This window comes from Harpia harpyja, chromosome 6, assembly GCF_026419915.1.
Source record: "Harpia harpyja isolate bHarHar1 chromosome 6, bHarHar1 primary haplotype, whole genome shotgun sequence".
Lineage (NCBI taxonomy): Eukaryota > Metazoa > Chordata > Aves > Accipitriformes > Accipitridae > Harpia > Harpia harpyja.
The window spans coordinates 58,852,241-58,867,604 of record NC_068945.1 but is presented as its reverse complement, the minus strand read 5'-3'; the positions used below and the strand labels follow the sequence as shown (position 1 = coordinate 58,867,604).

Below are 15,364 nucleotides of genomic sequence, written 5' to 3'. Positions count from 1 at the left end.
ACAGGCTGCTCGAGCGCGGGCTTCCCCACGGAGTCGCAGCCATCTTTGGGGGCATCCATCCCCCTGCTCTGGCGTGGGCTCCTCTCTCCTTGGGCTGCAGGTGGGCATCTGCTCCCCTGCTCCCCTCCGTGGGCTGGGGGGGCACAGCCTGCCACCTCACCACAGGCTGCAAGGGCATCGCCTCCTCCCCCGCTCCTCCTCCACCGCCTTCTTTACAGACCTTGCTGTCTGCAGAGGGGTTCCTCTCACATCCCACTCCTCTCTCTGCTGCAGGTTCCCCTTCTTATATCTGTTAGCCCACAGGGGCTACCACCATCACTGATGGGCTCGGCCTTGGCCAGAGGTGGGTCTGACTTGGAGCCGGGGAAGTTTCTAGGAGCTTCTCACAGAAGCCACCCCTGCAGCCCCTCCCCCTCTACCAAAACCCCACAACACAAACCCAAAACACTGAAGCATGGACTTCTTCAAGCAAAAGGGCTGGCAGGTACTTAGAGACATTATCAGTCTTGTATATAAGGCTGTCACACAGAAAAAAAAGTTATAGTATGTCCAAGACATGTTTGTACATCTTTTCCCCTATTGCATTCACCATCATTTTGCATTTCACCATAATGATGGTGAAGTTGGTCAAGAGTGTGGGGCTGCACCCAGCTGAAGGGCCATGGTACGTGTTATCTTCACAAGTGCATTTCTGTTGCCTCATTGCCAGTGATCTGACTTTACCGCCCTGAGTTTCAGGTTTCAGGGGTTTCAGGTACAGTTGTGCACAGAGTTGGAAAACAGTTGTTATCAAAGCAATGGGTGGTTTTCAAGGCAGAAGAAATGGGTGAGCAGGGTGTGATGTAGTATACAATGTCATGGGTGTGTTCGCAGATGATGTAATGGAGAGCCTTATCAGGTGGTGCAATTTTACTTTTTGTTCTTACTTATGTGGGTATGTAGTAATAATGTCATGTGTGCAGCAACTGTCTGCTTCACAGTATGGCTTTCTGCATGTTTACTAGTTGTCAATGCCTGTCTGGAGGAACCATCAGCAGCCACTGCTGAGGGCTGGAGGAAGCAGACTGATGGGGACAGAAGTAGCAAAAGGCAATATTTTAGATATCAGCAGCTGTGTGTGCTCCCTGGCAAGTCAGCAGCTGGAGATAAATTCATGCGACGGCAGCTGCCTATGAAGTCTTCTTTGGCAAAGCCAGTAATGGAGAAAGTTTAATACACATTTCGTATCTGTCATTTTAACACGCCTCTGCCACCTACTCAGACCTGGAAATGCTCACCCTGCCCTTCAGGCACTCAGTGTGAAGGCTAAGTCTTCAGCATGGATGCCAAGCTACCATGCGCCGAGCTTCAATCAGGCAAGACTTGCTGCAAAGCTCATTTGCAGAGCTAATTTGGATAATGGATACAAATTTCTAAACCATTTAAAACGCAACAACACAAAAGCCTTCACCATGGTACCAGATCCCTGCAGGATCATCTCCGTGCCAAGTTCAGTTTGTATGGGTAAAGCTATTTAAAACTCATTTTTCTTCAGCAAAAGGCAGGTGAGCCAAAAAATAATTTCAGTCAGGAGCCAAAGGTGGTGATTTCTTGTTTAAAATGTATGAAAAGACCAATGTGGTAATTATATATATATTAAAAGGCCATAAGAGAAATTTTATACTGAATTACTGTAAAATTTAGGATGAAATCCTCATAGTAAAATTGTTACCAGAAACTTCCACAACATACAGTGACGATTGGACACACCTCCAATATCCTTCTCATACCAGACATAGGCCACTCAACTGAAACCATATCTTCAGGACATCCACGCGTGTATGTTGCAAATAGAAACAGAGAGGGAAACTTGAAAAAGCCCAGTGTTTGGCACCTTCTCTGTTTAGCAACACAGATAACTTCTGATGTAACATCTTGATCCTAATTTCTCTGAGGAATAACTTAAAAGTCTAGTTCTGACTCTCTGTCTGTATAATTCAAGCTGTTTGATTTTGAAAAATAAACTGATCGTCCATCATTGTAAAGGGTTTCCTGAGTGTTACAAGAAGTGCTTTCACCTAGGTATTAGGATGTCATCTCACTGGGATAAGAGATCATAACCCATGACTTCTCAGGCACAGACTCCAACATTTCTCTTTTTGTCAGTAATTATACATGAAAACATACATACATATGTACATATCATCCCTCCCACACATCCACAATTAATCAGTCCTGGAAATTGAGGTGGTCAAACCCAACAAAATCTTATTTTTCCTTCTTTGATGATATCTTCAATTTTAATGTGATTGAATTTCAGGGGAGACTTAAAATTTCTCATCTCTTCCCTGAATTACATCAATATCAAAAAATGAGTTGAAACAATTATTTAAAAATATATTATTTTGAGGGAAACCAATTTCTGAGAAATCATTTCATAGTATTCTCAAAGATCTTTTATGTTCTTAATATTTTTAGCTTTAAAAACATGACCATGTAAGGAAAAACATATCACATGGTTTTTTAATAAGTTTCATTTTCTAAATAAAAGAGAGACTGCTATCCAATCTTCATAACTCCAGGAAATATACATATGTTATTATTAAAGGCAATAAATATACACAGATGGATAAATACTTTATTTCCATAAATAATGGACACAGGTGAATAGCAGTCTAACCATAATTTCAGCTAGACCTGACCAGCCTGCTGAGGTGCTGGTTCTCAGCAGGGCTTGCACTATAATTTTGACACTGGGGATCAGAAATAGCTCATGTCCTGCTTACTCGGAAAGCCCTAAGAACATCCTATAGACATGATTTTGAAGGTAGGCTACAAAGTCAAGTTTGCAGTTTACATGATTTTTTTAAGTTCCTGTCATTCAGGGCTGCTATCATGGGCACCCTATTAACTGGATACTGTTATTATTGGTGCAAATGTTATCTCAACATAGAACCGTCTATGTAGCCACCTTCATTGTAATATGATACAAAAGATAGAAATATAACCTCCTTTCTGTTCAACCAAAACATGTCCTGCACTAAAGGCAGTGTATCAAGTAATGGTTGGAGCCTTGAAAACCTGGGAGGCACGCTGTAACCGTACTTAAGCAACAATTTCAAATACAAAATTACACAAATACCTACAGAGCCATTTCTAGACATGTCAGCATTGTAAGTAAAGCTGAGCTCAAATGCTCAAGCAGGTCACGGTCAGATGTCCTGTCAGCCACAGGAAGCAGAGAGAATCAGAGAAGGTGAGTTTTCTGGATAGACAATGGGGATATTAAAAAGGAAGAGTCTTGGAGAGATGTTGTTCTGATGGTATGGTAAGGGGCAGCAACTGGGTTTGGTGAGCCTGAAGGTCTTGCATACTTTCTCCTGTCCTTCACCAGAGGTGGCCAGCCTGGCTCTCCGAGCAGGCACCAGGGTCTGCAGCGGCTGGCAAACAGCAAGTGGAGCATCTTTACATCGTTCGCACGCCTGAGAGCGTGTGAACTCTCCGAGTTCACATTTCTTCACAAGCTGAAACGCAACTTTGTAAAAAACCCATTCTCCATAGTGACTGTTTCTTGTGGAAGCCATACCCTAACATATATGCACGCATTAGGCAACTGTTGCAACACCGCCGAGCTGCGTGAGGCGGTGACACAATGCTTACTTTATGCTCCGGGTTAATGCGAAAAAAGGGCCCTCAGCTGAAGTCTCACCACGGCCAAGCGTATCCACGCAGCCCCGGAGCGGGGTGAGCCGCTCCGGACGGGACGGACACTGGGGAGAACTGGGGAGGGCGAGCGCAGATGTCGCACTGCCATCTAGTGTACGTCCCAGAAACTGCTCCGCCAGGCCCGGCAGGCAGCGGCAAACGCGCCTAAAAGCAAGGAGGGTTTTCAGAAATGTTCCACTGCAAGGTTATCATGTAATGGCAGCAGGAAATTCTTAAGAGAAATCTCTAGTCTCATTCCTTCTTTTTCTAAAGGAGCGAGAATCAGTGTTGTGAGGGAACAGCACGAGAAATTTGAAACTCTCAGCCCTTCCAGTTTCCTTTCCTGGATGTCGGAAAACCCAGGGAAGAGCCCTGTGTACCCTCTCCCTGTAAATGCAGAAAGGACAATCTGCAGGTAAGCCTTGCACAGTGTTTCCTCTTTCAGCTCAGTATTTGCTTGCAAATAGAATGCAAATACGTTAAGTCTCATTTCTCATTCAAAATTATTCACTGTTTGCCTTTGGGATTGCTCCATGGTTTGCACATTACGCCTACACTGCAAACAGTGACTCAGTGAGTTGTAAAGCATTGATCTCTGCCACTTCTGGCAGGTGTGTTGCATTCCCAAGTTTTGCTGTGTGGATGCATGTGGACCAAAACATTTAATATTGTCAAAACTGTGAAATAAGCATTTTTATATCTAAACATGTGTCCTGGTTTCGGCTGGGGTAGAGTTAATTTTCTTCACAGTAGCTGGTATAGTGTTGTGTTTTGGATTTAGTATGAGAAGAATGTTGATAACACAGGGATGTTTTCGTTACTGCTGAGCAGTGCTTACCCAGAGCCAAGGGCTTTTCTGCTCCTCAGCCCACCCCACCAGCGAGTAGGCTGGGGGGCACAAGGAGTTGGGAGGGGACACAGCCGGGACAGCTGACCCCAGCTGATCCAAGGGATATTCCAGACCATAGGATGTCATGCTCAGCATATAAAGCTGGGGGAAGAAGAAGGAAGGGGGGATGTTCGGAGTGATGGCGTTTGTCTTCCCAAGTCACCGTTACTTAGTGTGATGGAGCCCTGCTTTCCTGGAGATGGCTGAACACCTGCCTGCCCATGGGAAGTGGGGAATGAATTCCTTGGTTTGCTTTGCTTGTGTGTGCAGCTTTTGCTTTCCCTATTAAACTGTCTTTATCTCAGCCCACAAGTTTTCTCACTTTTACTCTTCAGATTCTCTCCCCCATCCCACCAGGGGGGAGTGAGTGAGCAGCTATGTGGGGCTTAGTTGCTGGCTGGGGTTAAACCACGACAATATGCCATTCAGGGTTTCAAGCTGCAAGAGAGCATTTCTTCCTAAACACATCCAAGAAGTGGCTGTAAAAAAAACTTAGAAGAGATTAGTAAGAGAAGTTAACAGAAATCTGCTCCTGAAATATTTAGCTGGGTATTCTTTTCATTTATTTCTCTCTTCTGTCTACAAAGAGGTTTAGGGGAGGTTCCATAAAAGGGCTTAGGTGTGAAGCAAAAACAGCAAAGGATTTAAGTTTTAAGTACCTGGTCCCATATTTATGAATAACGTAACCTGGCTGCTCAGCAAGGGAGGATTGGGTACCTGAGATGGGGGTATGCAAAAGCCAGCTGTCTCAGAGGGACTCTGCCAAAGCTAGCCAAAAAGTCTTGGTGACTAACCTCCTACATGAATTTTGTGGCCTCCTGTACTCATGACCTCACTTTCTGCCTTGTTTTCGGCCCACCAACTGTGTTAATGAGCCCAGTCCTGAAAAAGGCAACTATGGAAAGAGATTATAAAATGATCTAGCAAGACTTCTCACATGACACGCTCTGGATATTTGAGATATACGTGAGGGGCAAGTGGTATGATATAGACTCTATGGGAGATCCAGGCTTCCTAAACTAGCTGCTAATAAAAAAATTGGGTGTCCTGAGATATATTGTATTTATATATTTAGGCAACTGAGACTGTTCACAGCATTCCTGCTTTCCCTGGATTGCTTGCACGTGTGTACGGCACACACCCACGCTTGGTAAGGTATCAGCAGTAAACAGTTTGGAGGCTGGTGGGCAACAAACTCACTAGTGATATGATGTTCCTGGTGCCCCAACCTGTGCAATGCCCAGGGCCTGCTGTGTTCAGCCTTGTAGTGCTTCTTGTGGAGCACTGCAGCCTGCCTTTCACTTTACAGCCATCCACCTGCACACCCCTACCTGCGTCTGCAGCTGTTCTCACTGTCCTGGTCTTCCAGAGTGCTCTTTTCATCATTGCCCTGCACGAGGGCACTCAAAAATTGCTGTTATGGCTGTTCAGTTAGGTTTTGTCAAAAGTCATTGCCATCGCCATGTGAGTTGCCCTTCCTTCCTCCCTCTACATTTCATTCCCTGCTTCATAGTTTTTACTTTAAAGACATATATTAGGGAGCAAGTAGAGCATGGTAGATAAGAGTTTTTCAGACAGACAATTAACATTTCCTAGTAATGTACACACACAAGGCTCAGCAGCCAAATAGAGCTGCAAAATCTGTTCCAGAATGAAGCATGTGTCCATCAACCTTATTAGCACAATGAGGAAAGGAAAGCAATGACAAGATCAAGATGTAACTGCAGTTATTTTGAAAAACGTATTTGCAGTCAGTGCTTCACTGGACAGGATGTCCTGAAGAGGATGCTCATCTGGAGGGACCCCTGTCACTTCTCATTGGGGTTGGCCACTTGGGAGCACATTCCCCTTTTTTTTTTTCCCTTCTCTCTTTCCCCTTTCTTCCCTTGTATATTTGGATTTTGGATTTTGTTTTGCCCAAATGGAAGAGTTACTGGTACAGTTGCTGTATACCATGAGTTATGGACCCCAGAAATAAACCTTTGTGCCTGTAAACCTATTTCATCATCCTTTGTGCAATAGTGAGAACTTCTGGTCTCTATCAGATGAAGACCAAATAGGTGAATTTAACCACTTGTCATAGATTTAAACATTCATAAAACCATTTAACAGGTCTCAGCTCAGATCTGATTGATCAGAGATAGTTGCTTAACCTGTCTCCCATTTGTGCTACATCAGAGAGGTTGAAATGCAAAGTCAAATGTATTAGTTTAAGGTAGTACCACCACGACTGGTTTAAACTCATCTGCTTGACTTGTTCTGTCTCAGTCAAATGTGAGAATTTTCAATTCAATTTTCAGCTATTAGTGAATAAACAGATATCAGATATTACTGAAGAACCACTATCACCTGCTATCTGGTAGGCTTTGATGCAGTGTGATCTGCCCTCCACCACTGCAGCCAGGGCCACTGACCACTCTCCTGTTCATGAAGCCGTGAAGTCCAGATTTCAGGACTGACACTCTTGGCAGATGACTTTGAGCTAAGTACACTCTTGAAAGTTTTCCACAGGGGTATGAGGCATTGCCATGGTAAACCATCTGTGCAGACTTGCCTTTCTTCATCTTTGTGTAAAACTTGGCCAGACTTCAGGGACGTCCAGCCTCTTCACTCAGGTATTCCAGACAGAGCAGCTCCTTTGGGGTCAAAACACCATTAAACAGAAGTACTTAAATGTTTTGATAGTTGGTGCTGCAATGCCTAAGGGGTGCTTGGCCCCAGGAGGGAATTCAGGTGAAACACAGGGTAAAATCTGGCTCTCATCTGGATTCATAAAAGCTCATGTGCTAAGAAATACATCATCTGAACTCCAAAAAGTGTTCCATCTTTCTCCTTCCTTAAGGAGAAGATGCATTTAGCACTTGTGTTATAGTTCTTGCACCTGGCTAGAAAGGGAGATCAAGAGTTTATGGTCCTTGATTTGTAGAATACTTCTGGTTTTAACCCAGTAAGAATTAAAACCAGCATAAAAAAAGTCCTCTGTCTCTCAACCAGTATCCAAAGTAGAGCCAAGATCCTCTTCATTTTTGTGGATTAGCAATCATCTTCCTCTAGGACTTTAGCATCATTTGGAGAACTAACCTGAATCATAGCATACCCTCTTCATCTGAATTAGTGTAATCTAAATGGATTCACATAAAAATAGGAGCTTTTGGAACCTACATATTCCACATTCTGGCTGATACCTCTAGTCATTAACTTATTTTTACTGCTAGAAACATTGTGTATGTCTATCAGATATGGCTCCTTCAGGACTGTACTAAGTGCCAAATGATCTTACGCAGGAGACACGTATGTACATCCATTCAGCAAAGTGGGTGATGCTCCTGGGTGCTCAGGGAAGTCTCTGTCTGGTGCCTGGAAGATTAGATGGTGGCTGGAATAGATTTTCTGAATTAACCTCTTAACTGCACTGACTTGTCATTGAACTAAAGTATATGCTTTGCCAGAAGTTCTTTCTTAGTGCTTTTTCCCCATTGCTCATAGGAAAAATAGAAATAATTAGAGGATCCTGGTTCCCCCGTTGTCCTTGTTTTCTGTCAGTGTGAGTCCATGAATGTCAACAGTGTTCTTCAGTTTATCCTGATTGAGACAACCAGGCTGAGGTTGTCAAGACTGCAGAATAAAATGCAGCTGCTGCCACATGACAGTCAATGTATGTGTGTGAGTGCACGCATTAATTGTACTGCACACTCCTGATTTCACAAAGCGGACCCAGTGTTTGACCAGTGCAAAGATAAACAGTCACACCTGTAGAGTGAGTGCACAGAGAAGGATATGCTTCCACATTTGTGGTAAAAGCACAGGAAATGCTTGAATTTATATGTCAGTACTCAAAAGCACCTGCACCTCTAGCAGGCTTTTACATTCTGCTGCCGGTTTGAGGTCTCAGTCATGTTTTAGCTCCTATCATGAAAGAAAGAAAGTATCAGTGGAGACATTTACCTTTAGAAGCATTCACATATGTAGGCTTTCCATTTGGAAAAATTACGAGGAAAACATAAGGGCAAAAATGCGACTTTCCCAGTCCTACGCACAAATTTTCTAGTGGGGCTGAAATTGCAAATGTTTCTAAGGTTCATCCAAAACCTAAGTCACAGAAAACAGCACACACATGGCTATATGTAAGTCCTGATTTGTCCACAAATCCTTGATGTTACACAAGTGATGCTCTCCCGAAAAATATGGGTGTGTCTGGTTATATCAAGCACGTATTTTGTAAAGCACTGATTCACAGAACGCAGGGGAAACCCTGGCCTTAGCAAAACACTGCAGACTATTAATGGGCATCAAAATTTCTGTCTTAGTGCTGCATCCGACAATCTGTCATTCAGTTGACACTTAGGATGTGTTTTTTCTCACACTGCTTTTAAAGCGATGTAATTATTTCTGGTAATGTCAGCTGGCAGAGGGAGCAACAAGGAATTTCAGCCAGCATTATTTTTGACTGCCTATGCTGAAATGAAGCAGGAGAACTTGTGAAAAACTGTATGCCCTTTGGGTGGCGCCTACTGCAAAGCATTTGGTTTCTTTTCTTACACAGTAGAGCTGAGAAAGGTCCCAGCCTGACCTTAAATCCCTGGCTCCTTTGGGTACTGCTGGGAGAGAGTGCGACCACAGAGCCTCAGGGATATCTGGTATGCAAAGAGGGGACAGAGAACAGAAAACGAATAGCATCTATTTATAAATGCAGTTTGCATTTGGTAAGTGTGAGTCATTTGCCTCTTTGGTTCTGTGTTTTATATGGCTACTGAAAAAGCTGTAAACATATTTTATTAGTTATTAAATTTATTATTTTTTTAAATACTGTTGATGTGTACACCCATGAATAAAACAAGTCCTTGCCTAGACTCACAGTTAAAAGAACAGAGAAAACATCAATTTTCTTTCTTTTTCAGGGTGCAGTAGCATGTTTACATTACCTCAACAGACCCTGGTAGGCTAGGTGGGAAGAACAGGTTTTAAGAAAGGCTTTGAAAGTATAATTACAGTTAGACATCAAGAGCTGGCACACCAGCTCTGGGGTGTAAGTATATGGGCTGTTAGATCTTGGGTTAGATCTGATTTTCACTAGTGATTTTCACCCATAAGGACTTGGGGAGGGTGGGGAATGTGAGGCATGAACGTAGCCAGGCTTGCCTCCCACCCGACCTGCTGGGCCAGCAGAGCCAGTGAAGGCTGTTGTAATGTGCTGCTGGATGTGCTGACACCATGCTGCCAACACCTCCAGCTCAACGGAGTCGAAAGCGGTCTCTCTCTGAGCTTGGTTTCCTAGGATTGTTTTAGAATTGCTTCAGTTTAGACATGCTGGTGCTCAGCTTTGCCCACAAAGTCTCCTGCTTTTTGTAATCCAGAGCATAAATGTTGTATGTCACTGGTATTCATAATATATCAAGTGGCAACATGAAAGGTGATATGCACTTCTAAGCAGCTGTGATGTGCCAGAGTACAATGACATAACAAGGTTAGCCAAAAGCTCGCTTATTCATCAATTTATAAAATCAATTTCTAGGAAAAGAAAACACATCCAAAATACCAAGAAAAGAAACACAAGAACTTAATTATTCAACACGGAAGATTTTATTTACAATTAGACATAAGGATCTCAGAAAGAAGTGTTTGAGCTTTTTTTTTTTTTGTATTGAGTTCATTAACATTTCTAATAAATGTTTGTCCTGCACTGTTTGAACAAATGTAAATACTTAACATTAGCCTTAATAACATGAATTAACAATAACTGTAACTGATGCTTTGGACAAAATAACTACTAATTATAATTCAAGTGCAATCTAGGTGCTGAACATAGTTTAAAAGTCCAAACCTGCATCAAGATCAATGAGATTATACATATGAACAAACGTAATTTTGTGCATGCAGAATTGGGCCCTGAGACATTTAAAATCACGGCCTGACTTGCTGGATCACCACAGAGCACTAAACAACACTAGTAGAGCAAATGCTAACTTGCTGACAATTGGCTTGAAGCCACAGAAAATGAAGCTGAAATGCTAGTGTATCAAAAATGACAGGAGCATTGCTGTTCCTTTTGTGAAAAGATCTCACCATTAGATTCTGGCACGAAAGACTAGTTTTATTATAAAAACTTGTTGTCAGATCTTGAACAACAGCAGAGCTGTGCTTGTTTCATAAGAGAAGGTGACTTAATGACTTTAGCTGTCCTCATACTTTTTTGACCAGTCCATAGGACTGTAGGGATGCCCTCAGTTGTGTCAAACTGTCCCCAAACTAATATGGGAACAGAGCATCACATATGACACCAGCAATAATGTAGAGATGAGAGAAAGGTCTTGTTTTCCATTGACTAGCAAGCACCATGAGTAATCAAATGCACAGGCTCTTGAAGTGAGTGTCATGCCTCATTCACATCTCCTGCCCTGTTACTTTGCATTTCCATCACAGCTGGAAAAAGAGAGTGTAGCCATGTACCACATAGACCTTGCCTTCAAGAATAATCTCTTGGGATTTCTGTGATTCATCAGCTCTGCTTATAGCTACACAACTTTGTCCACAAGGAACACGGGATTAAAACAACAGCATTGTAGTCTGTTGGGTTTTTCGCTTTATTTCCAAAGGGTGAAAACACCTTACTAAAGACACCTGGCCAAAGATATTGCCCTTTACTAGCAAGACAAACCTTTCTGGTTTAAAGTCCATTGTAGCATTATTTCCAAACACCAGGCTGTGAGAGGCTGGCCATGTTTGATTTTCCTTTTTCCTTGCAGGTCTTATTTAAGGGGACAAAAGATCCAAGAAGAAATCTTACAAAGTGCTGAACTTAGGCTCTCATTCTGAATTCAGTGAGTCCATGGGAAGAGACCCCACAACACTCAGTATCTGCCCCATTGACTCTCATTTCTAAGATATGGCATTCAGATTAAATGAAAAAGTAAACTATTTACGCAGATGGCAGTGTTTTCTACCTGTCTACAGGCCGGTGCACCTCATTAGACAAACAGTTGCACAGATTTCCTTGTGGCAGATGGTTTATCAGTAAAGAATTGGGGCTACCTGTTTTAATTTATGTTCTTCTATAGCAAGGAAGTGGAACCCTCTGATGTTTGATCAAAACCATTATCTTAGTCTTTCCTGTGTCTGGAGCATTCTGGAATATTTTCTCTTGACCCTAAAGGTGACATATCAGATTGTTCTCTAAGGGTGGACTTGGGCAAAGTGGGATTAGGGCAGAGCAGAGGCTGGTGTTCAAGCAAGAGCCAGAAAGAAAAGCACACAGGAGGCAACAGAAGGAGCCGTGGAGCAGGTTGGGAGTTAGGGAGTGGTTCAGATTACTAAACAGCTGTGGAGCCAAATGTTGATGAACAACATCAACATACGAATGACTGTGGTGTGTCTATGAGCCATCTCCATATAAAATGTATAAACAACATATTTTAGTAAGTCTTTTATTAACTTCATGTATTACAGTTAGTAACCTTACATATTAAACTTCACATTCAACGCAATTCACATCCCTGAATAGAGGAGAGAGAGCAGTTCTATTGCAGCAGCTTCCATTCCTTGAAGGAACAGAAAGAAACGTTGCAATGAGAGCATCTAGAGCACAGCATGAGCTCAAAGGTGTTGTCATTCCCAGCCTGTGCTCAGAGACAGAACATCAGCAAACCGCTTTCATTTGTCTTGCAAATCCCGGAAGAAAAAAAAGTAGCAAGTTGCTTAAATAGCAGAAGGTGGACTAAAATCCAACTGCACCTCAACTTCAGTCTGCTTGAATGCCAGTTAAAATTTGTAACAAGGTTCAAATAATCAAAGTTATCTGAAAGCATAGTTTCCATGGTGGTCTCGTTATTGCTGTCAGAAGCGCGGACCTTTGGAAACATCAACTTATTTGGGTTAGTGAGTTGGTCTTCTCAAAATGGAAAAGCATGTTGAATTCCATAGCATGTGGACTGACTGTGCCTTGAATCATACCTTTTGTCTCTGAATTGTAACATGCTGCTTGGCTGAAATGTCAATTAAACATTGACTACCTCTGAAGTCTTCTGTTACCTGTAGTGAAATAAAATCAGAATGCAGCATGCGATGCAGTAAGTCTTTGTCTTAAAAATGTCTCTTTACTACAGCATACTTTTCACCATAACATTCATGTCTCTTCACTTCTTTTAAATCACTCCAAAAATGTGTTTGTTTCCCTAGATGTCAGTGCATTAATTCACCACTTGGTTATTCTACCCATGATGGGAGTATATTTAGTCTTAGTGGGCTACGTATGTTCAGGAGATGTTTAGACTAACGTGACAGTGATGCACGACTGAGAGAAAGAAGTGAGAAACCCTATCCAATACTCAATAAAAAATGTCATTTACAGGGGGTTCTCTGAAACCCCTCAGTCAGGGGTATGTCCTGGAAGAGCACAGGAATCTGCAGCTGTGTGGCCTCAGTCCCAGAGAAGTACTAGAGGGCACTTCTGAACAGTTTAGCAGTCTTGGATAAAATGTCTATTTTCATAAACTCACAACAATCGTGTTGTGTTTTGCAATAAAAAAATGTTGGTCTTCTGATATAATTCCCAATACCCTCTCCTGAGTGTGTTAAGAGCATCCTGAAAGATTAAGGCTGGGAAGAGAATTTGAAAACATTAGCTAAATTATCTGGATGATTTCGCACAGAACAACTGCTGAATTTACTAGCACTTAAAAAATAACAGCTAAATAGGTAATGATTCTGAACTTCTTGAAACCCTGAGGAGAAGTGCTGAGGACTGAGCTGTTAGTGCTTACTTACTTATTTTAATTTCTTTGATCTGCAGATGAAATAGGAACCCATGAATGCAAGGAACAGCACAGAACCTGTGATCATTAACACCATCTGCAGCACACTCAGCATCTGGACCCGACCAGTGACTTTATTTCTGAACATTTCTGCTTTCGCATCCCCAATAACAGCAGACTGAAACAGTGCAAGAAAAATATCAGTGAAAGGTAAGTATGCAAGCCCTCACTTGCTGAATATATACATGCAAATCACTAATCACTAAGACTGAAAAAGCTAGGTCATTTCTTTTCTTCTTTTTTTTTTTTAACAGTGAAGATTAAATGACAGAAAATATACTAACCTCATTTAGCCAAAGAAGAGGAAAAATATAAGGTTTTTGAACTTTTGATAAAGCTCTGAAATGAGAAAATAAGTACAGCATGTTACCTTTAGTTTGTTGCATAAGCCCAGTCTCTACTTAAACATTTTTATTCTCCTCTAACTACATTTCTACCTTCCAGGTGTACCTTTTTAGTATAGTTTTGGACTAAAAAAAAAGTAAGCCTACAATTGATAACAGCCATTTTACATATTGGGAACCATCTCTTTCTGTCTAGTCTTCCATATGTGGGTATTCAGAAAAAAGAAAGAAAGGCTGGACATAGCTAGGTGTTGGTGGAAGGGTCTGAAGATCTGTGTGGTGTTCAGCTGCCAGGTGTACAGGATCCCAAAATGCATGTCTGTACATGTACATTTGGGCCAACGAAGAGAAAGAAACAGCTGGAGGCCGGTCAATCCTTGGGATGAAATCCATCTAGTGATAGAGCACACATAAATTCTCTCTCTCATTGGATTTATTACAGAAAATACATTTTGCCTTCTAGTTCATCCTCATGGTCCCCATTTGGGTTTTGCAAGAATGTTGTTCTTAAGAATAACATAATAATGTTGCCTTGTAAGCTTCTGTGGGGAAATCAAATGTGTGCTAAAATACTTGGGCAGTGCGTTACTCAAGAAGGCTTGCTCTTTGGCTGAAATTTGTGTTGTCTGAAAAGTCATGACTGAAACTTTTGCAAGAAAAATGAAAAAGATTTGGGAAAGTATTTTTATTCCTTCTTTTCCCAGCCATTTCTGACACTCTCATAGACCAATCAGGCCTCTTGAAAAAAGTCTTTAAAAACAAAATAATGAAGTAGTACTTACTCAATTTTTGGTGCAGGCTTCACAAGGAGGTTTACTTGCAGCCTTTTCGCAAACTGTAGTGTAAAACCAGTGGTCTAAAACCAGGAAAAAAATCCCACATTAATTTAGATTTTTGAATTGGATACCTAAGCCTAGAATATGGACTGTGTCAAAAAGCACTTTGGTATTATCTTATCCTTATGTTTTTAAGGATTCCATTTGTATGAAATTTTAATGTTTCTAAGAGTCTCTCATTTCTCATAGAAGTTCTGATTTTGTGGCTTTACCATAATTACTTTTGTAATTTGCAATTAAAATTGGAGGTAAGAAAAGGTTAAAAATACTAAAACAGTCATGAAATGTTTTATATAAAAATATGTTTTGGGTTTTTTTTCCACCACAGATTAGCTAAATTTTCTTTTTCATCAAGAAGGATATTTAATTTGCATAGGGCCAAAACCAAACATTTCCTATTAGAACAAACTTATCAAAACAAAGATCAGATCTTTTCTTCATCTCCTTCTTTTCTCCTATGTCCTCCACAAAAATAAGACAGGGTGTGATTCTTGAAAATTTCATATCAGATTTAGGAAATTCTGGTTGATGTCTCTATTCCAAATAAGGTGAAACAACTATCGATCTCCTCATTGAAGTTACATAGCTTAACTGTCAAATTATATGCCTGAAAATATTTTAGTAAGAAATCCTGAATTTTAACTTTTCACCCAAATTCAGAGCAAAATAAAATCTTGGAACCTTAGAATTCATCACACAATTCAGAAAACTTTGGTAAATACACTTAAAGTTAAGAATCCGAATCACTTGAGCAGAAGTAGAGGTAAAATTGGAAGCAAGGCAATCAAAATCAGAGCTGTCATA

At 41.3% G+C, this 15,364-nt stretch overlaps 1 protein-coding gene across 4 annotated transcripts in view; it reads right to left on the bottom strand.

Annotated features, from left to right (window-relative positions):
* Nucleotides 1-11,978: 11,978 nt before the first annotated feature.
* CD36 (CD36 molecule) overlaps nucleotides 11,979-15,364 on the bottom strand; it is a 37,206-nt gene continuing 33,820 nt past the window's right edge. For all 4 annotated transcript variants that reach the window (XM_052790316.1, XM_052790317.1, XM_052790315.1 and 1 more), the window contains exons 11-14: nucleotides 14,507-14,580; nucleotides 13,665-13,719; nucleotides 13,334-13,498; nucleotides 11,979-12,598 (exon numbers count right to left, since the gene is read on the bottom strand). In XM_052790316.1, the coding sequence (XP_052646276.1) occupies nucleotides 13,334-13,498; nucleotides 13,665-13,719; nucleotides 14,507-14,580 (294 nt within the window). In that variant the 3' untranslated portion in view covers nucleotides 11,979-12,598. The remainder of the gene's footprint in view (nucleotides 12,599-13,333; nucleotides 13,499-13,664; nucleotides 13,720-14,506; nucleotides 14,581-15,364) is intronic.